Source organism: Phoenix dactylifera, chromosome 16 (assembly GCF_051530095.1).
Source record: "Phoenix dactylifera cultivar Ajwa chromosome 16, Ajwa_hap1_PhDact_Kaust_v1.1, whole genome shotgun sequence".
Lineage (NCBI taxonomy): Eukaryota > Viridiplantae > Streptophyta > Magnoliopsida > Arecales > Arecaceae > Phoenix > Phoenix dactylifera.
Genome location: NC_143205.1, coordinates 22065302 through 22088185, shown reverse-complemented (window position 1 = coordinate 22088185; position 22884 = coordinate 22065302). Strand labels below are relative to the sequence as shown.

General features: G+C 38.7%; 2 protein-coding genes across 5 annotated transcripts; both read left to right on the top strand.

The window, feature by feature from the left end:
• Positions 1-835: 835 nt before the first annotated feature.
• On the top strand, positions 836-8468 carry LOC103705471 (bet1-like SNARE 1-1). Of its 4 annotated transcripts, none has more exons than XM_008789183.6 (6): positions 836-989; positions 1425-1572; positions 3389-3536; positions 7787-7843; positions 8012-8071; positions 8149-8468. In XM_008789183.6, the coding sequence occupies exons 2-6, from the start codon at positions 1559-1561 to the stop codon at positions 8236-8238; spliced, it is 369 nt and encodes a 122-aa protein (XP_008787405.1). In that variant the 5' UTR covers positions 836-989; positions 1425-1558; the 3' UTR covers positions 8239-8468. The 4 variants fall into 4 exon arrangements, with proteins under 4 accessions (XP_008787405.1, XP_088568502.1, XP_008787406.1 ...); XM_088712376.2 differs by having other exon boundaries at positions 8136-8468; XM_008789184.6 differs by having other exon boundaries at positions 840-989; positions 1429-1572.
• Positions 8469-13924: 5456 nt separating this feature from the next.
• LOC103705570 (AT-hook motif nuclear-localized protein 20) lies at positions 13925-15188 on the top strand (the record flags this gene model as incomplete). Its single annotated transcript, XM_026804014.4, has 1 exon — positions 13925-15188. A coding segment is annotated over one exon (951 nt), but the record flags the coding sequence as incomplete, so codon positions are not given.
• Positions 15189-22884: the final 7696 nt, after the last annotated feature.

The following is a 22884-nucleotide window of genomic DNA, read 5'->3' as shown; positions in this document are numbered from 1 at the left end:
GTACGTATAGTATTGGATCAGTTTGGAGGTATACCCAAAATTGAACTAATTTAAACCAATTTTCTTGAATCGAAACCAAAATAGGCCGAATTAAATCTTACTTATCTCATTACAAATTAGACATAACTTTTAAATGGATAGAATTTAGATCAAATTTAGACCCATACTAACCATCAAACTCTAGATCAATAATTCTCAATATAGGTGAATCTGACCCAACCTAGAAGCATGTTTACCAACAATTGGTTGGCCAGCAAGCTCAATTCTCTCTTTATATTTTTAGGACAAGGGAAGAAAGAAGAAGCAATTCTATATTTACAATAAAAAAATCTAATTTGCCAAAAAAAACTCTAATAATTTAGGATTATGAAATATAATGGTTATATCAAACTTTACTTCATCAAACTGCAATAGTAGAATCGTCATTGCACATTTAGGCCAAATATCTAGGACATGATACATTTAAATACCATGATATTTCATTGGAAATAGTCATTTTCAAGAAAATTTTAAACTATGCAGAAATTTTAACTTCCAAAATATTTGGATAAGCATCTCACTTTTGTCAAACGGACCCAAAATTTTCTAAAAGCACTTCACAGCAATTTAGGAGTTTAGAGTTGTATCTTTTGATTATGGAAATTTTTTTTATATATTTTTCAGTGATTAGTTAAACAAAAAATATCAAAAAAACCGTAGTTACTTTCTCTTGGTGTACTCTTGTTTTATTTTATTTCTATATATTTTTTCAATACTCTGATGGTTTTATCCTAAACATCCAAAACAAGCCATTAATATCATTAATTTACATTGTAAAATGCCACGTCATTTGCCAGCAACTAGAGAACTACACCGCCCTTAAAAACCTTGGGCGTTGTAACTACGCTCCACCTCTGTTTCTATTCCCTTTCCCAGCTTTCCCTTGGGGCGAGATCGCGGAGCTCCGAGAACCCTAGTTCTGCTTCTCGTTTTCGCTCTTGGTCGTGAAGGTTAGATTTGCTACCTGTTTCATATCGATCATCGACTGATGGTTTCCTTTTGAATTCCAGAATTAGGCTTTTCGATTCAAGAACTGGGTTAGGGTTTTAGGGGTTCTTCGAAGATCTGGATATGTTATGTATTGACGGCTTCTTTTTTTTTTTCGATTGCCGCTAATAATTCGTCTTTTTTCTTTTTTCCCTGAGAGATTCAAGAATGGGATTCTAGTACGGAATGAATTATTTTGTAACCTGAAAATTTTAATTCTTTGGTCGTTTTTCTCTACTCGTCAATGATTTTGACGGATTTCATCTTTGGTTGCAAGAATTTAGTTGATTTATACGAACTCGGTTGCCAGAATTCAATTAAATTAGATGAACTCGAAATTTTTTGATCCATTTATCCACGGACGTACTTAATGCTGATTTCTCGGATGTATTTGAAAGGTAGAATAGGGAAAGGGAACATTTGTATTCCTCTTATCCAAGAAAGTTGATTGTGACACAAGACAGAGAAAGACTTGGAGAAGAGTTAAAAAAGGGGAAGGAAAACCTTCAAGTTCGCTTAAATCAGTGGAGTCATGAATTCAAGAAGGTATGCGTCTAAATCGTACTCCATAAACTTTATTGCAAGATTCTGGTATGGTAGCTTGATGATTTATAAGCTAGACGTTTCATAGTTACCTATGGAGGAATGTAAATTCTATTCCTTTGTTTTGTCTTAATCTTTAACAGAATACCACTTGATTTCGTTTATGGTGATATTTGAAGAATTTGTCTTCTGTTTTGTGCCCAAGTTCTTGGTTTTTGAGTTGAATTGACACTTGAAGATCATGCCCATGTGGATCTGAAGCTGATTCATATGAGCAATTTGGGATCTACTGTAAATTAGAGTAATGGGATAGCGATGGAAACCTGGATTGGAAAATGATGACCTATGAGCCCTAGCTTGAAACTGATTCTATTCTGTATCAGGATTTAGGTACTGATCCAACTGTCTTTTCTGTTTCTTTAATATGCATAGTGCATATTTACATGTTAAATCAGGTAATTGGTTCTAACTCCAAAAAGATCTGAATGCCATCCAATAAAAACATGGATTTTATCAGATCCAAACATGAAATTATGAGGTTTTGGGTCAGATTTTCTGAATTCAAATCCAAAATTTTGGTTCAGAATTACTTTGGCACATAAAACCTCAAGACGACCCTAAAGGATATTCATCTTTTGCATGTTTAACTTTAATGTTTTGCATCCAAAAATAATATTCTCAAGACATGCTTTTTCCCCCTTTTTTTGGATCTTAAAACCTCATAATTTTAGAGGCGGAGACTACTCACCTTGCTGTAGGCGTGGAGATCTCTTCGGTCAGCCGGGATCACGGGCTTTCGGTCCATCGATGAGTTTGAGGCACCGATCTCTGGCATTTTCTTCTCCTCCTCTTCGAAGATAGCTGGGATTGTGGGCTTGCAGTCTGACGAGGCAGCCAGACCACGGGTGGGGGTTGACACAAGGAAAGAAAAATAGAGGTGGGGGAGATAGAGAGAACTGGTGGCTGAGTTGGTGGAGGTTGGGATTCAGAGGAAGTTTGAGGCCAGTTTTGGCCAATATTCAGACGTTGGATTCCGACAATGGAGGAGAGAGGTAGAGATCGAGAGGGCTTCGGGAGGAGGTCAGCGATTAGTAAGAAGGGAGGAGGATTACGATTAGGGGCCTTGATTAGTCGATTATGCCATCTTCAAGGTAGACCAAAAAAATAATCTGGGACAACCTGATCGGACTGGTCGGTCTGATCGGTTCGTCCGATTTTCCTGAGTTTGACCGAGTTTTGATTACATTTAAAATATCCTTTGAGCCGAGCTGGGCAGGCAAACGATTCCTAGTTCAACCAGGTGAACTGGCCAATCCGGTCTGGTTTTAAAAACATTGGTATACACATCAAACATCTTTTGCAATAACTATGAACTATTAGTACTATACTCATCGTTAGTGATTGTTTTACAACAATCATACATCATGGTTCAACACTTCAACTATTGCATTGCAGGCTAAAAGATATTAAAACTCGATTATGGACATATATTGATAATGAGAAAATGATGTGTCCTGTTTTCATCATAGTTTTTGGATGGCAATCTAAATTTTGGTTATGTTATTAGAATCATCCTTTTTTGATGAGCCACCTTTTGATTTGCACCTCATTCTTCAAAAGAAAGAGAAATTTGCAAAAAGTATAGTTGGTACCACTCTTGACTAGAATAAGTGGTCGAGTTTCCAACCAATTGAACACTTACTTTCTTTCTTCTCTTTTCTTTTTTCCTGCTAAGTCAGAGCTATTTAGTTACTAAAGGAGCATTATTTCCTGCAAGATTATATAAGTGTTACTTATTATGGAATTTGATTGATTACAGGGATTATCGTAGCACCAGAGCTGCTCTCTTTGATGGCATTGAAGAGGGTGGAATCCGAGCTTCATCCTACAGCTCTCATGAAATTGATGAACATGAAGATGATCGAGCTGTTGAAGGGCTACAAGACAGAGTAAATATTCTAAAGAGAGTAAGTTATAATCCACCAAGTGAGTTCATGCTCTATAGATTGATACTCTGAAGTTGAGAAAAACAATCTGCGTCTCTGAATAATTCTGCATGTTATGTTACAATTTAGTTTGCTAAGTATGTTTGCAGCTTTTATTCTATTTCAACATATTAATTTACCCAAGAACAAATATTTGGTTAAAGGTCTTGTTGTTGGCCCAGACACAAAATTTGTCATTTTTCTACGTTTATGAATTACTTATAGATATTATTTCTATGCAGAGTTTGTTTTATATGAAAGTTGTACCGCTTCTAGAAACAAACTCTTCTATCTCGTCATGTTTCATCTCAAATAGTGAACATATTCTATTGCGTGGCATGACCTTTTATGCCCTTATCATGGACTTTCTTTAGCCTGGTTGGTCTTGTTAGAGTTAAATTCATGTTGAATTTGATGGCAGATGCTTGGGTAGTTTGGGCATATTGATATGGTTTATAACTATGAATTTAGTGCTCGTTTGTTTGGGGGTAATCTAGCATAGAAAAATATCAAATTGCTATATTTGGCACGAAAAGTAGAAGAGAGAGATGGTAAAATAAATGGTGGATTTGATGTCTATTTTTTTGAGAGAGAAGATAAAACAAATACCACCTTGATGGTATTTGTTTTTTCATATTGGATTACTGAGTGGAGGTAATCTAAAAATATCATTTATTGATAAAAATGTCCTCACTTATATTATATTGATATTGTATTAAGAATATTATAATTAATATTAATTATATTAATATATATTGTATGAATATTATATTAATATATTGAATAATCATATTTATAAATAATAATATATTTAATATATTGATATATTTATTAACAAATATCTATTAATTATCAATAAATCTAACATAGGATTTATTAATGATTAATATATTTATTTATATACCAAAAACATACTTAAATTATTTATAATAAGAAATATTTTTTTAACATATATATTTAATTTAAAAATATTTATTAACTGATGTAAATATATTTCAATATTCGAAATAACCAATATTAACAGCATTTATGTAAGTAGGTTATAAATTGCAAACAAATGGATTAAGAAAAAAATTATTACTTGAATTGTTTATTCAAGAGTATTGTTGAAAATTTTGACAGTATTTTTTTATAAGATTACCTCTAACCAAACATAGTAATCTTTTTCCAATGTCATTTCTCCAACCAAATATGGTAGAATTTATTTTCTCCCGCAATCATTTTTCTAGATAAATGATTTTCAGAAATCCTTAGATTAACTATGATGTGACATACCGCAACCAAATGAATCTTTAGAGTTTTTAACGCTTGCCTGAGAGCTTCTCTTTGATAAGTTTTATGAAGTCATGGTGCGCATCACTTCTAGATTTGATGATATGATGTTGATGCATCCGAGTTAGTTGAAACAAGAGGAGATGTGCTATAGAATGGAGAATCAAGTTCATTGTTGCATGTAGTGGATTACTATACTTCCAAAGAGACTCTGTTGCACGTAAACATAATGAGAAAAATTTTATTGATGAACTTGATATACTTGTCAATCTTTGCTTAGATCATTATTTTGATAGATCTAATGAGTACACAATGATGTCTTGAGTAGAATTGTATGAATTATATATACACAATAATGGGAGAAAATTTGGTCTTACATAGGATTTAGTTTGGCTATTTACCCTCAACTCTTAGTGCTATTATTGCAATTACTATGTTGGATTTAGTGAAGTTTATTTTGGGCCATGATAGTGTTTTAGCTGGCTGAAGTTCAAAGGCTCTATGAGGTGGACTAGATCAGTGCTTCATGAGATTGCTAGTGTCACTAGAGTTTGAGCCTGTTTATTTTTAGATGATTCCCAAAACAACTATTTGCTTCTTTATTCTTGCATCGTAAATTCTTCTTGCTTCCTAAATTCATTACTGCCTATTTAAGTTTTCACAGACCATTGGACATTTGACCAAAATATATTAGCTAACCAACGTCGGCGAAATCAGTACCGGACATCGTACCGGTTGCCCAGCAGGATGAGTCGGTATGGGCTCGCATTGTACCGTGTCGGGCTCGTACCGACACAATAGAAAAGACGGAGGAGAAGGAGAACGATAGAGAGAGCGGGGGAGGGAGGGAGATGGAGAGAAAGGAAGAGAGAGGCTAACCAGAGCCCCGATTGGAGAGCCTCTGCGCGGAGGAGGCAGAGTTAAAAAAAAATTAAGTGCAGTCGGCCGACTTCAACTTAAAAAAATGCAAAAATAAAAGGCCCCCTCCGAGCCCCTGTTTCAAATGAAACAGGGGACCGGAAGCGGAGCCCTGCCTCTGCCTCCTCCGCCAGTAGCCTCTGTTTCTTCCTCTCCCTCGCTTCCCTGCTCTCTCTCTCTCTATCTTTGTCTTTTTTTCTTCTCCTTCTCTCCCTCCGGCGATGGCGAGAGGCGTCTCGGTTTCAATGGCGGAACCATTCCGGTCTGCCGCCGATACGGCCTGGGACACCCCGAACCGGACGGTTTGGGACGATTCCGCAGACCTTGAGCTAGACTATCTTAATTGGTGTTCGATAATGAAGTGGAAGACCATCGAAGGTTTTGAAGCTTATCAACAAGAAAAGATTAAGTGCTTCAACTTGGACACTAATAGGTAGACCTGGAGTTTAAGGCGAATTGATAGATTAATTTTGTGTTTGATGAATAATCAAAATTTTCTCTTTCTCAATATCAAGTAACTTATTTCCTTCAATATTTGGACTCATGAGGTATATCTTGAGTTCTAATGTCCGCCTAATCGTATTTGTTTCCTTGGTTAATAGCTTGTTCTGACGTAAGAGTAGGGAAGCAAAGAAAAACTTTGAAAGTTTATTTTCTTTTTTCCCTCTTCTTCTTGACAAAAGAGTGTGAAAGCTTAATGCACATGGGAGTATGATCAACATGCTATGGGCCTAAAGCAAGGTTTACTGGACCGGTACTAGAGGGCATACCGGCTGGTGACCAGTTCGACATGGTATGGGTGCGTACCATGCCGTTCCGGGGCATATCGAAATTAGAAGAATTGGAGAGGGAGGGGGAGGAAGAGAGAGAGGGAGGGAGAGGAAAAGAGGGATGGAGAGAGAGGGAGAGGGAGGGAGGGAGGGACCAAGAGAGAGGGGCTCGGATTTGATGAGAGAGAGAGAGAGACTTACCTAGTCAGAGAACCCCTGATCGTTGTCTTCGTCGTTGAATCGGTCGAGGATGGAGGGCTTCAGCCTCCAAGTTTAGAGTTTCGACACAACGGAGAGGTGAATGAAGTGAAGAGACGAGGAGGGCTGGTGGTGGTGAGAAGGGGCTGTGGCGGTGAAGAGTTTTGTTTTAAGAAGAGCGAGAGAGGGGTCGCCTACTTATCAAGGAGAGAGGGGCACAAGGGAAAGACCGAATGAGGGTTTCGAAGGTCAGGAGATCGAACCGATTATATACTCCGAACCGTGCCAGCAACCAACTAGTTCGATTTGGTACGCCTTGAGCTGGCTAGTTTGGCACAGTTTGGCACAGTTTGGCAAACTGTGGCCCAGATGTTTGGCTTGTATGCAGTTTGTACTATGCTTAACATTATCATGAAAGGCGGGCATGATTTTATGAGATTAGATAGTTATATAGACTTCGAGGTTGCAATATAAAGGCTGGGATCCCTTTATGCCATGAAAACAAAACAATTTCTCTGTTATCATTTTCGATTGAATTTTTAGCAGACATTTCTATGGCATCTTTTTCCTTTAATACAATAATCTACTAGCGTCTTAAGAGGTAGAAGATGGACACTTAGATTTTGGGTGGACGGATCCTGACAGATAAGTAATTACTAGTACTTGTGTCTGATTTGTGTGATTCCAGCAACCTGATGATCTTGTTCTGATCCAATGAATCTGTTCTATGATTTATTTGTAAGCCATAAATAGTCATATCTTGCTGATTCTTGTGGGGCTTAGATCATTACTCTCTCACACTTGACTTAGCATAATAAATATTTGGTACACCCTAAAACTTAAGCTGCATCAGCTGTTATTAATATTGGCTTTGGGGGGACTTTGCTTCATGCTGATCCTGATCCTGTGTGCTTGTGAAGGTCAGTATAGTTAGCTTCACTTTAAGCATCACCGTTTGCACCCATGAAGTTCGGGACAATATATAGTTGTTTGGCAACTGACCTGTTTTAATTCTTGCATCTGATATGCTATACTACAATGATTAATGGAGTGCTGTTTTCCCCTTTTTGACAGTTGACAGGTGATATACATGAAGAGGTTGAGGGTCATAATCGTATGCTTGACCGAATGGTACATAGTTTACAGCTATTTCTTCTTGTCCCTACTCCCCCTCCCCCTCCCCTCTCTCTCTCTCACTCACTCACTTTCTCACTCACACATGCACGCATGCGTGCATGTGCGCACGTTGCACTAGCATGACAAATAAACATTTTGCTAATATTTGTTTTTGGCATTCAGGGCAATGATATGGATGCATCTAGGGGAATCCTCTCTGGAACAATGGATCGATTCAAGATGGTATTTTAGTTAAAGCATATTCTTTTTTCTCTCTTCTTCCTATAATTCTGCTGATTTTGTTAAGTTGTATCTATCAGGTTTTTGAGACCAAATCAAGTCGCAGATTGGCTACCCTTGTGGCGTCTTTTGTAGCTCTCTTCTTGCTCATATATTACTTGACCAAATAGCTACCCAAGCTTTTTTTTTGTCAATCTAGCACAATTAGCTTCGTTAAGAACTTGAAGCATACCCTTAATTCTGCCTATGTTGTGATTCTCATAACAATGTATCAGTGTGTATAGTATTTCCATTGCAACATGTTAACATATAAGACCTAATGCGCTGGTAACCTGTTTGGTTGAGAATCTTAACATTGTCATAACAATGTATCAAGTTTTGGTGGTGGTTGTGACAAAAAGGTTTTAAAGGCATTCAGCTGTATGTGGCCCAAATTCCAACGGCCTCGATTTGATCAGTCATGATTTTCATGATGGGTCTTTTGGAAATGTTATAAATCATCCGTGTGGAAATCGCATATTGGAATTGTTTGTGTGCACAATCATGGGGCAGTCTGCTGGTGTGCTACTGATAACTAGTGGTCAAATCACCAAGGAAAAATAATTACAATGCAAGGCATAAAATGAACGGTAAACAGCTTCAAAATTTTGGGGGCTTGAGCTCTTTGATATCCTTGTTTGGACGTTCGGCACTGCAGGTGGTCAACCTTTCATACTGTATGGAACAAGAAATGTTTATTGGCTCATTTGCATGTTCGAAAATGTAGAGAAGAACAATGAAATGAACTCCAGGCAGGGATCAGGAGAAATAAGCCGTCTGGTGCATAATAGCAAAATCTTTTCTTTCTGGTGCCTTGTGGCCTCCCGGGCAGACTGCTGCTCGGGTGCTGCAGGTTTCTTCTGCAAGCTTTGACGCCGCTCTGTGACTGAAGCAAAGGCACTTGCATGGTGTCTTGGACTCTATTGGGCCTGAACAAACTGCACACTGTTGGATGCTTCTTCAAACCCTGCTCTATTTGTTACAGAGAAAATTGTTCGTCGTTTACTGCAATCTATTCTGCATTACATCCCCGAATCTTGTATTCTTTTAGGTGATGCTATTATTCTGACATTGAAATGACTTGCAGTATCAGATGCTTGGAAATTAAGAGTTGTTTCTGCTTGAATCAAACATCCCTTCAAGCTTCTTTCGGATCCTTGATACCAACCAAACCCTAATTTTCTTAGTGGCACATGTCACCTGACTAAAGCTTAGGTTTCAGGCTCCTGCATTTCAACATTTTAATCGGCTGACATGTTCCTATGGATTTTGCGGGGGTGAAAAATAGAGAGGGCTTGGGCAGTCAGAGGCAGGGGTCCTCTGGTGGATGAGGGAAAAAGCTCAGCGCCAAAAAAGGTTGGAATTCATCAAAACAAAAACAAGGTTTGAATTCCACGGGATTAGTTTTGTGTCATCTTTTTGCACACATTGGCCTCTTTTCATGCGCCTCTTACCTGTGCTCCTCTGGTACCATTTGGGTGGTCCTTTTCCACCATCCACTAGTTTATTTTAGTGGAGGGCAAGTGGAAATTTAGTAGCTAAACATATTTTAAGGATTTTTTAGTTGGGGAGCCGTTGTACTTGCAAGTTGTGCCATGGACCACCGTTTTAGGAATCTCTGAATTGTATATTGTTGAAATCTTCCCGTGAAGCATTATTCTGTAGTAGGTGTGCTGATGGTGTGTCTTTAGTTGTTACTGGTCACTTGTATCAGGGCTTGCCCTGTTTTGGATGCTTTAGTTGATGTTCCTACTGTATGTTCCTCTTGGGTGGTCGGTGCACATTTGAACTACTAGTAATAAAGCCAACTTTTCTGCCAAAAAAGAAAAAAAAAAGCGTTATTCTGTTTCACGCAATATGCTTGGCTTTGTGAGGCCATAAGATACTCAAACAAATGGGCGGATGAAGGAAGTTTTAGAAAGTTTTAGTGACTAGGCTTGGCTAGATGTTCATGTATATTTATATCGCCAGCAATCAGCTAGATATTCCTCTATATTTTTTTATGGCCAGCCATCCTGATCATTGGTTAATGTTGAGAACTGAGGTTTTCAATTTTTTTAGGATTTTCATATAAATATTTTCTTGAGTTAATTAATGTTTTGTCATTTAGAATAAATCATAGAAAGTTGGCTAAATGCTACATTTGTATTTTGTAGAGCAATTTAGGACTTTCACCTGGTGGATGCATAACATCTTGGTTAAAGATGCCAAAAAATTGTGCTTGAACGTTCATATGCACCAAAGGGTGCTAGGGAGTAGATTGTGAAAATTTCTATATGTTGGGTACATGTCTTGTTTTAATTGGCTGAAGCTAGTTGCTATAACTTGGTAAACTATTTTTTTCTCATTGAAGCGCATCTATGTTGGTTGAATTAGGGGTGAAAGTAGACCGGATAATATCAGTCCGGATCTCTTGTCATATTTGAATCTATCCATATAAGGAATGTGCTAAACTATTCGCAGGAGTGGAAACTGCAGCGGTCAAGAAATTGCAACCTTCCAAGTAGGAACTGGCCAATCCATGGGTGGATAGAAATTTGAACATTTGACTAACATCCATATTCATCGAAAAAAAATAAATATGAATATGGATAGGCAACTATCCGATCCGTATCAAATATCAGATTCTATTTACAATCCTATTTAATTTTAAATAGTATTCATAAATTTTTTTAAAAAAGATAAGACTATATTAACATGTTATTGACTTACTTTAACATCCATTTAGTAATATACTTAATTTTATGGTCATAAAGTTTAATTATCCAACTTATACCCATATTTATATACGTACTTCCAATATCCAATTTTTATCTATATCCATTTAAAATAAATATGAATGTAAATTTTTACATCTGACTAATACTCCATATCGTATCCATATTCGTCAAATAAAACAAATATGAATATGAATATACTGAAATCTGATCCAGTTTCAGCCCTCCATTAAATTGAATAACAACTCAAAATTATGCTACGCCATATCAGTCAAAGCTTGCTAAATACTCAGGTTTACCTCCAACATCTATAGAGGACAGACATTCAAAAAACAACCTAAGCCCTAACAAAAATATTGTTGGAAATTCCTATGTATCTAGATGTCTGGCAGATTTCATTTCGATCCAACTTTGACTCATATTTGATTCATCGGATAAACCCTTGCGGCATCATTTCATGCAAACAAAATTCTACTATGTAGCATGAGGGGATTAATTGGAAGAATTGATTTGATATATGGAAGGTGGTTTAATTAAATTGCCAGACATTTTCATCAAAAAATAAATAATTAAATTACCAGACCTTGCCAGTCAAGCATTGGTCGGCCTAAGGAACTTTTTATGTGCATGTAACAGGCTCACAGTGTATTTTTCATTCACTAGGGCATAGTTTTAGATTGAACAAACTTCATGTTTCTAAGCCTATCAAAATCTGCCATGTACACAACCTTCCAGGAAAGTCCTAAAACTTTATAAGCTGTTTCTGCTGTTCAAGTTGTTTGAGTACAAATTTATTTTCTCATCATATATCCAAGGATCTTCTATTATAGTGTGTACTCAATGTTTATATTCATATGATAATAGTGGTGTAAGAATGTAATCGACCTTTTTCTTTGAGAACTTGCACTCCAATTACGCTTTGAAACTGTATAGGGGCTCCCCACTTCAAGCTGTTACACATATGATGTCTATATGTTGATCATGGCACCTGCATCAGATCTTGATGATTTTTCTCCCAAGTGATACCCAATCCTTCTCATTCAATAATTTTAACTCTCATGATCGTGTGCGAAGTACATTGCCTCTAAGTTTATGTTTGCGAGCTTACCGATATAATCTTATGCCTTATTTCGTAGAGAATTTATTTTATAGGTGGGTATCAGCTAAGATCAAGCATTTGACAAGTTGATATGAGGGGGAAGCTATTAATGCATAAGGAGGTGAAGATGTGAAGATTTATATAATTGGACAAGTACAGTTAACATAGATGAAGGTGTAAGGTTGACGCAAAATCATCTGAAGCGTAGAAATCCATATATTAGTTTCAAGTAGCAATAAAAAAAATGCCAGCTTCGATGGGATTCTTCCATATGATTGCTTGTGTCCAAAACTATCAATATGCTTCTGAAATAGAGTAATATATGCTACTTTAAAAAATAAATAGAATTTGTACCCAAAAAAACAAAGGTAGAATAACGTATGATCAGCATCTCCCCCTTCACTTAAACCTTTTTTTTCCCTTCTTCAGGTGTTGGTCTTGGGCTCTTCGCTGAACTTAGTACAGATTACTCAAGGCCGACAAGCTCCATTTGTACTCCGTCCTTTCAAAACTCTTACTGCCTTTACCATATAGACAGCTAAAAAATAATTGAAGAGCACCTGGAAACGATGGATATATAAAATATTTTTATTATATTTTATATAGTAAACTTGAAGTTGCGACTCTCTAGGTTCTCTCTCTCTACCAATTTTTACAACTCAGGTCAGAAGTACATAGATAAAGAAGTGTTAATTTGATGAATAGTACTATTTTCAGAAGGCTGCTCCTATGGAGGGGAGACGAGAGGAGGGTTTGCTCTGTGGTGGGTTAGAAGTAGTAGAACACTAAGGGCTCGTTTGGTTCGCGGAAAGTATTTTTCCTCCTAGGAATATGATTCCTGGGAATCAGATTCCTAGAAAGAGGATACCTAGGAAAGTACTTTTGACATGTTTGGTTAACCATGGGAAAGTGACTAATTTCCAAAGTGCTTATGTTTGGTTGACCATCCACTTTCCTAGGAAAGTTATGTATAATTCCTATTATGCCCTTAATAAAAATTAGGTCTTTAATGCCTCTTTAATGCTTCTTTAATGCTGAAGGGTCTTTTTGGGAAAAAATAAAAAAGGAGTGATTCCCACCTCATGGGAAAGTAACTTTCCCATGTTTTTCATGGGAAAGACTTTCCCATGAAATGTGGGAATCATATTTCCATGGGAATATAACTTTCCCATCTCTCTCCTTTGAAAACTCCAACCAAACAAGAGGCATTTCATTACTTTCCCATTGACCACACTTTCCTCCCTCATTTTCCTGCGAACCAAACGAGCCCTAAAAAGAAAGCAAACAGATAGGTCCTGTGCGTGCCCGCGCGCGCGTTAGTGTGGTTGGGATGTCGAAGTTTGAGAAAGGGACGTGGTCTCCACCTGCCCACGGGCACGCGTTCCTACAAGAAACCCTAATCTCCACCATACTCCACTCTTCTCCCATTCCACCTTCGATGCAAGTTCATAGCACCCACCCACCTTCACATCACCAACATCACCTCACCAACTCGACTCCAAAGGGTCAAGGATATCTCTAAACAATAGACTCTCCTCTCTCTCTCTCTCTCTCTCTCTCTCTCTCTCTCTCTGGGGTCAATTTCTTTGCTCCACTTGGCTTGTATTTTAGTGTTGAACAGGAGCAAAAGAAAGAATAGCCTTCTCCGACACCACCTTCTTCTGTGTCTGCTAGATATATAATAAGGGTAGCCCAAGAATATTAAAGGAAAACAATCCTTTTCCTTGGTCTCCCATGATGGCAGCTCTTTCTAGTTGCTAAACTTCTCTCCATAATGTAACCCATGGATAATAATTCTTCTTCCTCTTAGCTCTTCCTCCTCAAGCTCTCCTACAGCCAAAAAAGCTAATAGAACTCCCTTGTTTCTTTTTCCCCCATGTTTTCTCCAGAGGGCTTTCTTTTCTCAATATTTGATTCATGTGCACATGCTTAGAGAGATAAAAGTTCGATTAGAAGGAAGAGAAGGAAAATAGAAGCAAAAGAAGAAATCAAGTGGAATAAAACCGGAGGAAGAGGGCAAGAAGAAGCAGAAGCAGCAGCAGCAGCAGCAGCAGAAGAAGAAGAGACTCTCTATATTCCGATAAGCTGGCGAACCTTTGGTGGCATGGCCACTTGGGCCTCCCGGGAGCCGAACCGGCCTCCAGCTCCCCTGGTCCCAAGAGTCAGGAGACACCCCCGCCGAAAGAAGCCGATCCTGGTGGCAGCGCTACGGCTCCTAACGACGATGAGGAGAGGGACAACAGCAGCGAGTCAAAGGAGGGCGCCATCGTGGCCGGCGCCCGCAGGCCCCGCGGCCGCCCCGCAGGTTCCAAGAACAAGCCGAAGCCCCCCATTTTCGTAACCCGGGACAGCCCCAACGCACTCCGCAGTCATGTCATGGAGGTCGCAGGCGGCGCAGATGTCGCGGACGCCATCGCCCAGTTCGCTCGCCGCCGCCAGCGTGGTGTCTGCGTGCTCAGCGGCGCCGGCACGGTGGCCAACGCAGCCCTCCGCCAGCCAGCTGCTCCGGGCGCGGTGGTGGCTCTCCATGGCCGGTTCGAGATCCTCTCCCTCACGGGGACGTTCCTGCCTGGCCCTTCACCGCCAGGGTCCACGGGGCTGACAGTGTACCTGGCCGGCGGGCAGGGGCAGGTGGTGGGGGGCAGCGTCGTGGGCTCCCTAATTGCTGCAGGGCCCGTTATGGTGGTTGCCTCGACCTTCGCGAACGCAACCTACGAGAGGTTGCCATTAGAGGAGGAGGAGGAGGAGGAGGAGGAGGGGGTTCCAGGGGAAGGAGGACCAGGGCCGCTGCCGGGCGGGTCGCTACCGGGGATGGCCGGAGGTGGAGGTCCAGGTGGGCTTCCGGACCCGTCGTCTCTTCCTATTTTCAATTTGCCGCCGAATTTGGCACTCAATGGTGCGCAGTTTGGCCACGACGCCTTCGCATGGACTCATGCAAGGCCGCCGTACTAAGCGAAGGAGACAACACTGATAAGGGAGAGGAATTGCATAAAATATCAAAGGAGGAATTCGATCGGTCATGGCCATCAACACAAGTATATAGATGGATGGAGTGCTCAGGGTGAGCTCTTATTTACGTTCGAATAAGACATAGTATATAGATGTGGTATTAATTAATGGCCTTTTAGTAGTTCTTGTACTCTTAACAAAGGTTACATGCAGCACGATGATGTTGTCATGGTGGGTTTAGAGGTTTTGTTTTGATGGAGGGGATTGTAGGGGGCGTCAAGAAAACTTCCAAGAGCATCAATTATGTTGTTAATCATCCTGATATAATTTCTGCTCCCTATGAGAAATTTGCTTTTTGCTGCAGAGAATAGATGCAACATCCATCTGACCTAAAGCCAAGATCTTCAAAAGATTTTCGGATACATGCAAAATCCCCTTTCCAATTCATGCTTCAGATCTTCAGGTCATCTGATTTGTTTTGTGTTTCCGATTCATAGAGCCTTGAATAATTTAAAATATTTTGGAATTTCAAGTTTTTTTTTTTTTGCTCTTTATCCAAACTAGACTGATATAATTTGCTAAAAACATGAGACTGACAAAAGATCAGGGCATGTTAAGCTGCATCATAGCTGATTGAAGCTTATACAATACTAGGTTCTTTCTCGGCATGACTCTCCGTCGTTGTTGTTTTTTTTTTCTCAAAATAGTGTTACATAGATTTGCTTCTTCAACCACTATGGCCTTGTACACATCCATATAGTGCATCAGATGGAGTTGAGCATACTTAAATTTGCTTGAAAAAGTAATGCTCAGCATATGGTGTAGAGAATACTATACCATACATAAAGCAATGTAAAATACCAAAGCAATCTTAAACAAACGTCCGGCTTGCATTACAATATAATGTCTTGACAAGGGAAAGAAACAAACAATCAAGTCAAATATAAATGTAAAACTAAAGTACATAGTTTTAGATATCTGGGATGGCCAGGGGCCAGAAAAATCATGTATATCGAACTATGTTGTAACAAATGCAAATAGGTTGTTTCGTCCCAATTTTTATGGAATTAATTTCCAACTAGTAGTAATATATATGATATCTTCCCCCTGCCAGTCATGCAACATCTATAGGATGGCTACCCCAACATGGTTCAAGATCCAAACACAAACTGAAAATGATCATATAGAAGGTGAGTTTAGGATAAGGAGCAATATTCATTATCTTTTCTTTAAAAAAGAAAAAACATAACCTTTTTTGAAGAATTTATCTGGTTTTAGTTGATAATAAATTAAAAGATAAAGAGATGGTCAGCTTGGTGAGCAGTTAAACTAGCTTGGTTTCTTCTTACTGATATGTGATGCACAGATATTATGTATCTAATTGTTGATATGCACCCCTAAATGAAGCAAACCAGCAGTCAACATACACTATGATTACAAAATTGTGCTTTTTTCAGATATTGTTCATTTTAGAAAGACAAATCCAATCCTAAAATTTGCCATAATTCTGTTATTCACCTTTCCTGTAAGCATTAGTCCTATGTCTTTTAGCCTCCTCAACTCATACATACTAGGGTCTGTGGCGTAGTGTAAGAAGGAAGTATACTCCTTAAACTGCCCGTGTTTCTTTTTTTGCTGCTATCTTATTTCTGGACTTCTTTCAGCTTGACATCTGCCTCGGCCACCTTCTAAGGAGTCATCTTCCACCTACGCTCTTTGATCTTTGTTTACATTTTAATATATGAAGCACCACCAATTATGGCCCTTTTCCAATGAGTGAAATCTCTTATTTTGTTATTTCTTCTTCAAAAACCTAATCATAATTAAATTATTTCAGAAATCATGTTTTCTAGACAGCCTTATGTATTATCATGTTAGAACTTTGGTTTCATGCTCATTTTTTTCAAGACCTTGGAAACTTGCAAGAGACCTATTAGTGTTTTGACATCTTTACGCAACCCAGTCTTGATTCAAAGATTAAGAATAAATGCGATTAAAGAAGTCCAACACCTTTAGACTGAATTGTACAATTTCAACCTTTTCTTGTGAAACATATATAATTTTTCACTGCTAGACATTCATTTTTTTATCCTTGTTTAGATCTCCAATGCTGTGCTGTTGTCACCCCTCCTTAATTTATAATTTGAATGTTCTGCAATCTGCCAATATGACTAAGGCTCAGCATACTTCAAAGTATGCCCGATTAAGCTTTTCACATGCCAATTTTCCAGGGCTCTACAGAATCTCCATAGCCAATTTTCCATATTATTTTATGAAATCAGAGGTTGCTTTTGGTACTAATCTTATTTCAAATGATCCAGGACTTCCATAACGTTAGTGTGATTTGGTTTGAACAACGGATCCTGATGTGATACATCTTTATAATGAAAACGCTACTCCCGACCATATGCTAAAATGAAAAATTTTTCAATAAACTCGCTATCCTCTGAAGTAAGTCTATGCCTAAGATCTATAGGAGACTCACAAGGGGCCTACAATGTTGAGACGTGCATTTGTTTGAATTTTTTTTTATGTTTAGAGATTTTTTTTTTCTTCGATGTATCTTTAGTCAATCCATCCTCCAAAGAGCGCAAAAATACCAAACTAGTTCTTACATTTATTTAACTGATGAACGAGATTGTAGATAACATAGAAGAAGGGGTCAGGCTTCCAATAGAGCAGGCGAGCGAGCGGCCGGCGAGTGAGTGGTTAGCGGCATATAGCGCTCTACTTGATGGCATGCTTCTCTGCGGCTGGCACTTGGGGAACCATGGGACACTCCAAATAAGATATTTTTGGTCAGCTAGGCTTCTCAAAGATGCATTAGTTGTATCCTCCAAAAGCAATAAAAATAGCAACAAATTGCCAATTTCTTCTCATTGATTACAAATTAATAACAAATTATTAGCGAATATCAATGAAATAGGTGCATCTGTTTGTCAAAATAAAATCCCTAGGCTGAGAGTGTCAATCAAATCTATTGACTTGGACGATATCAAGATTTGCCCTCAAATACTGCTTGGTATGTTCAAAATTGTCAGAACAGTGAAAGTGAGTGATTGAATAATAAAAGAAAAGCTTGGGTTGCATCACATTACTTTCTTTCTCTATTGAGAAGGTGCGCTGTAACACCAAATTCCGTCAGCTGATAGATTATTAGAGTATTTCTTGGAGGGTAAGGAGTATTGCTTTGACTACGTAACCCAGATCTCATATATGGCATGTAGAGAATGTTTAATGTCGGTCTTCTTTGAGATGATTTCATGACCAAGTGATCATCTGTCACCGGGTTGCCGATGTCCTACACAGGTGATCAAAAAGGTGCAATTTCCAATTGGACAACTAAATTTCTATCCATGCCGATCGATTATGTAATCTAAATTGCTTTATATAATGGGTAGAGAGAGTTAGAATAAAAGGGAACAAAGAACTATATGCATGTACTCCATTGTTGTGGAATCAAAAATCACATATGGGAGGCTTTTTTTTTTCATTACCTGAAACCTCCAAAAGTCACGCCTCAAATTAGAGTTTTATGATGTATTGGTGTTGAAGATTTGCTAATTTTTACATAATGAACTAATAATTACAGGTTAGTGTTTTCAGTGATCAATTGGTTATTCACGTCCACTGTACCATTTTCCCATATAATTTGACACTTGAAAGATGCAAATAGGTTACTTGACAAAATTCTTCCAACACCTAATAAAGTTCATCTTGTAAGAATTTGTCAATAGAATGTTGAACTTGAAGCATAATTATATTTAGTTCTTGGGCACTAGCATTGTTCAAAGTTATGGGTAAAATGTAGTAGTCTTCCCTCGTGGGTATGTATTGCACAATGACTTGGTAGCAACTTTTTCTACCTGAAGGAAAACTTGTACTGACCGTTAAATGAAGACAATGAATACCTTATATATGGAAGTACATTTAGATGGTTTTTTCCACTTTGCATGTAACCTAGGTCAAATCCAAAGATTTCAGGATTGCAGAATTTCAAAACTGAGGGGCTAAGAAGATAGAAGGGGTTTGATTATTTCAGACTCTAAAGAAGATGTCTAAGGGACAACTAGATCGAAGAAGTCATTGCTTTTGTTTTCTTATGTAGAATTTAAATATTCATTTTGTGTGAAGTGTTTGAAATAGTCATCATTCGTAGTTTGAAACCAAGGTACTAACATGAACCTTTTCTAGGCTTAGCATGGCCTACAGGCAGCCCAACATGAGCAACACAAAGTAGCCCTAAAGTTTCTGAGCCCAGTTTGGGCTAAACTCGGGCTGGGCAACGAGTTAGGAGGAGGTATTTTGATCATCTTTTTAGCCCAATCGTTAGATCAAATGCCATTTCTTTTTTCTTACCTACCTACAAAATACACTACCATCTATGATGGCATTACTACTACCCACATGAAAGTGGTTAGGCTCTTGGTTCTAATCGAGAGAGAGAGAGAGAGAGAGAGAGAGAGAGAGAGAGAGAGATTTACCCACAAGCATACATACAAGAAGCTATAATTAAAAATGGATTGAGATGACCGGGCCATGCAGCCTACAAATATCAGGCAAATCTAATGGAGAAGGAATGTCCAATGTGAACAAGCTACATTTCTCAGCCGAAGAATCTTGATGAGGATGAAGGCTAGATGGGCAAAATTTTCGTTGGCATAAATCATACTTTGGAGGATTGGGAGTATTTAAAGAAGGGCTATCCGCCATTGTGTAACCCATTGCTTAGTAACCTTTTTATTGACAAAAGTAACTTGTTATAATTTGATGCAAGACTTCGGTACCGTTTTGCATCACTTTCTTTTCTTTCTATTTTTAGAAACAAAAATAATAATTTTGTTTCCTTTCTAACTTGCTATATATAAGTTTAATATAGACAATTATTTTTCTAACAATTGTTGTAATAGTGGTGGAGATGGTTCTAGTTAGAATGGAGACAGGGGAGTTAGCAGTAGTGTTGGTGGCAAATCAAATCTGGTGGTGATATAACAAAAGTGACGACGATAGCTACAGTAATAAGGTGGAGAAAATGGTGGTAATGGTGGCGGTGACAACGACGATAATGTAACGAGATCAATAATGAAGTAGTAATGGTATAATTGAGGCGGAAATGGTAGTGATAGTAGCAACGACAGTGATGATACCGGTGGAGATCGATGGAGGTAACAATAGTAATAATGGGAGCAGCGGCGATTGTAATAAAGGCATTGGCGATAATGGTGGATACAGCATAAGTAGTGTTGATAAATTTATTTTTTTTTGAAACAGTATTTTTTTAAAAAAAAATAAAAATAAAAGTAAATGAATATAAGTTCAACTATCAATTTCAGAAGAAATATAAGTTCATCACTGATGGAAGTAAATGAATCCACTGCACAGGCAGGTGAAGTACACCATTTCATGTGGGACCTAGACATTGTTTCTTTTCTTTCTTTTTTTTGGAGTAGGAACCTAGACATGTTCCCTTCTCGTGGACGTTCCCATGTGCTAAAGCTAGCGTGTCATAACATACACCCAAGTACTCAAATAATCTATTATCTACTTTAGATTACAAATGGGCCAAGTGGAGTGCCGAATCTTCCACTGGCCACGGCATTCCCTCTCTAGATCTCGTGTCCAAGACCGAATGCGACTTGGGCGTGGAGCCCAACGGCCAGGAGTTGGCAGAATGCCAATCTGGCCACGTGCAACCAAAGTCAAACGACTTCATAGCCACTTATCGAGAGCCCAAATCTGGGCTCAAACATCTAAACCCTCTCCCTTCTAATTAATTTGCAAGTGGTTTTGATCCCTTTATGGAGCAGGTATCAGTGCTAAGAGACACAGAAGTTAATGGGCATCTCGTGACTTCCTTATTGGAATGGATCTTGGAGAAGAGCTTCCAACTAGCCATCCTCTCAAAACAGCTTTCTTTCTCAACTGATTCCACTAGTTTCTCACGAAATTCTCACTAAGCACTATCTTGGGCTCATTGGGCATGACTTACGAGAATGGACTTAATGTGGGAATGTTGAGAACCGATAGGTTTGAGGGATTCTCGCAGATCTTTTTAACCTTCGAGAGATAGGGTTTGGATTGAGTTTGTTTCGCTCGTTTGTGATTATTGAACTTTGAAAATTCTTACCCAAATGACTCATAAAAAAATAATATCTCGCACCGCGTGAACCACGTGGCTATACATGCCCCAGTCACGACCCTTTGCCTTTTAGCATTGCACCAAGATGAGTGCTCTATGAATGAAGTTTATAAAAATGGATGACTGTGATTGACGACTAGGGCTGTTAATGAGCCGAGCTGCTCGGGCTCGGCTCGGGCTCGGCTCGGTAAAAGCCTGGCTCGGGCTTGGCTCGTTAGTTAAATGAGTCCGAGCCCAAGCCCAATATGAGGCTCGTTTACACCCGAGCCCGAGCCCGAGCTCGAGCCCGAGCAGCTCACGAGCCCAAACGAGCTCTAGTCTTCCACTGAAAAATTTTATTTCAGCACTATAATTCATAAAAATCTGACCACATAGAGAAAAATAGCCTGTTATCAAGCCCGAGCCCGAGCTCGAGCCCGATTACGAGCCCGAGCTCGAGCTAGTTCTGGAGCTTGTAATTGAAACGAGCTTTACGAGCTCAAGTCCGAGTCTTTACTTTGCCAAGCGAGCCTGAGCTCGAGCCCAATATAGAGCTCGTTACCGAGCTCGAGCCCGAGCCCGAGCCCGAGCTTCTGTGAAACAAGCCGAGCCGAGCTCTCCCAGGCTCGGGCTTGGCTCGGCTCGTTAACAGCCCTATTGACGACGTGCACAGATTGGATATAATTTTTCCCCCCTATGACAACAGTATGTTCAACTTGAGACTAAAACAATGGATATGGAACTGCCACTTGGATGGCCAAATGTTTTGAGACTTATTTCTGCTGATATTAATTCCTTGTGGCCAATCCGGACATGCAACACATCCATATTTTATATCATGATAGACTTAGATCAACTAACAAAAATACCACAAACTTGAAAGGTTAATACTATTTGTATGTGTTATAATAGGCAAGGAGAATAACGAAACAAAAAGAAAAATAAGAAAAAAATAAAAGTATATAATATTTATGTGGTTCGATCTATTGGCTTACATTAAAGAGCAGAAATGATGCAAATATTCACTATAAAAACTGGAGATTTGGATCACCTCTTATGCGGTGGAGCACTCGGGCAAAATTTGTTGGATGAACTATTTCTTTTCCTCTTTATGATATTTTATTTTTCAATTTTGTTGAATATGTTCATACTAGAATAGTATGGCTCTTTCACCTTATAAAAAATAAAAAATATAATAAGATTACAAAGTAAAAAATTGCCTCACAAACCCTAGCTTCCAATATACCTAATCTCTAGAATACTTAATTATTCTCTTCTCTTGGCTTTACAAGAAATATATAGAATAGAGTATATAAATTTAGACTCAAACGGGTGTTCTACAGCTGGAGAGAATCTTGTACTCCACGGTGTTCCGAGCTATGCATCTTGGCTTGGAATCTTTTTCGTTTTTTCTTCCCCTCTTTCAGCACATTATTTTGCTGCCCAAGAGATTAAACCTCTCGGTCAACAAGCTGAGCAGTTGGGGACGACATCATCCATACAATTTTCTTTTGCTTGTTTTTTGGATTTTTGATGCGTAAGATTAGAATCTCGACACCACTAGCAGTTTGAAGGACTAATGATTAATTAGCTGCCAACCAAGCAACTGGAGTCACCGGCTCACTTGCTATCATCTTCTCAATTTTGAGGTTCTCAGCAACCGAAGGATCCTTGCAAAGAAACAACAACTATAATCTTTTGCCCTTTTGGCAATTCTGCTGTGCTACATATAGCTAAACGTTTCAATTTAGTATTTACATGGACATGCAGCGAGACTTGGCTCTCGTTTACAAAGAAGAAGATAATCACAACAGTTGGGAGGTGACAAAATCCAATCAATTCTAGAGCAACCGAATACAAGAATTTGGTGGAAGTGCTTTTATGTCCTCTTCAG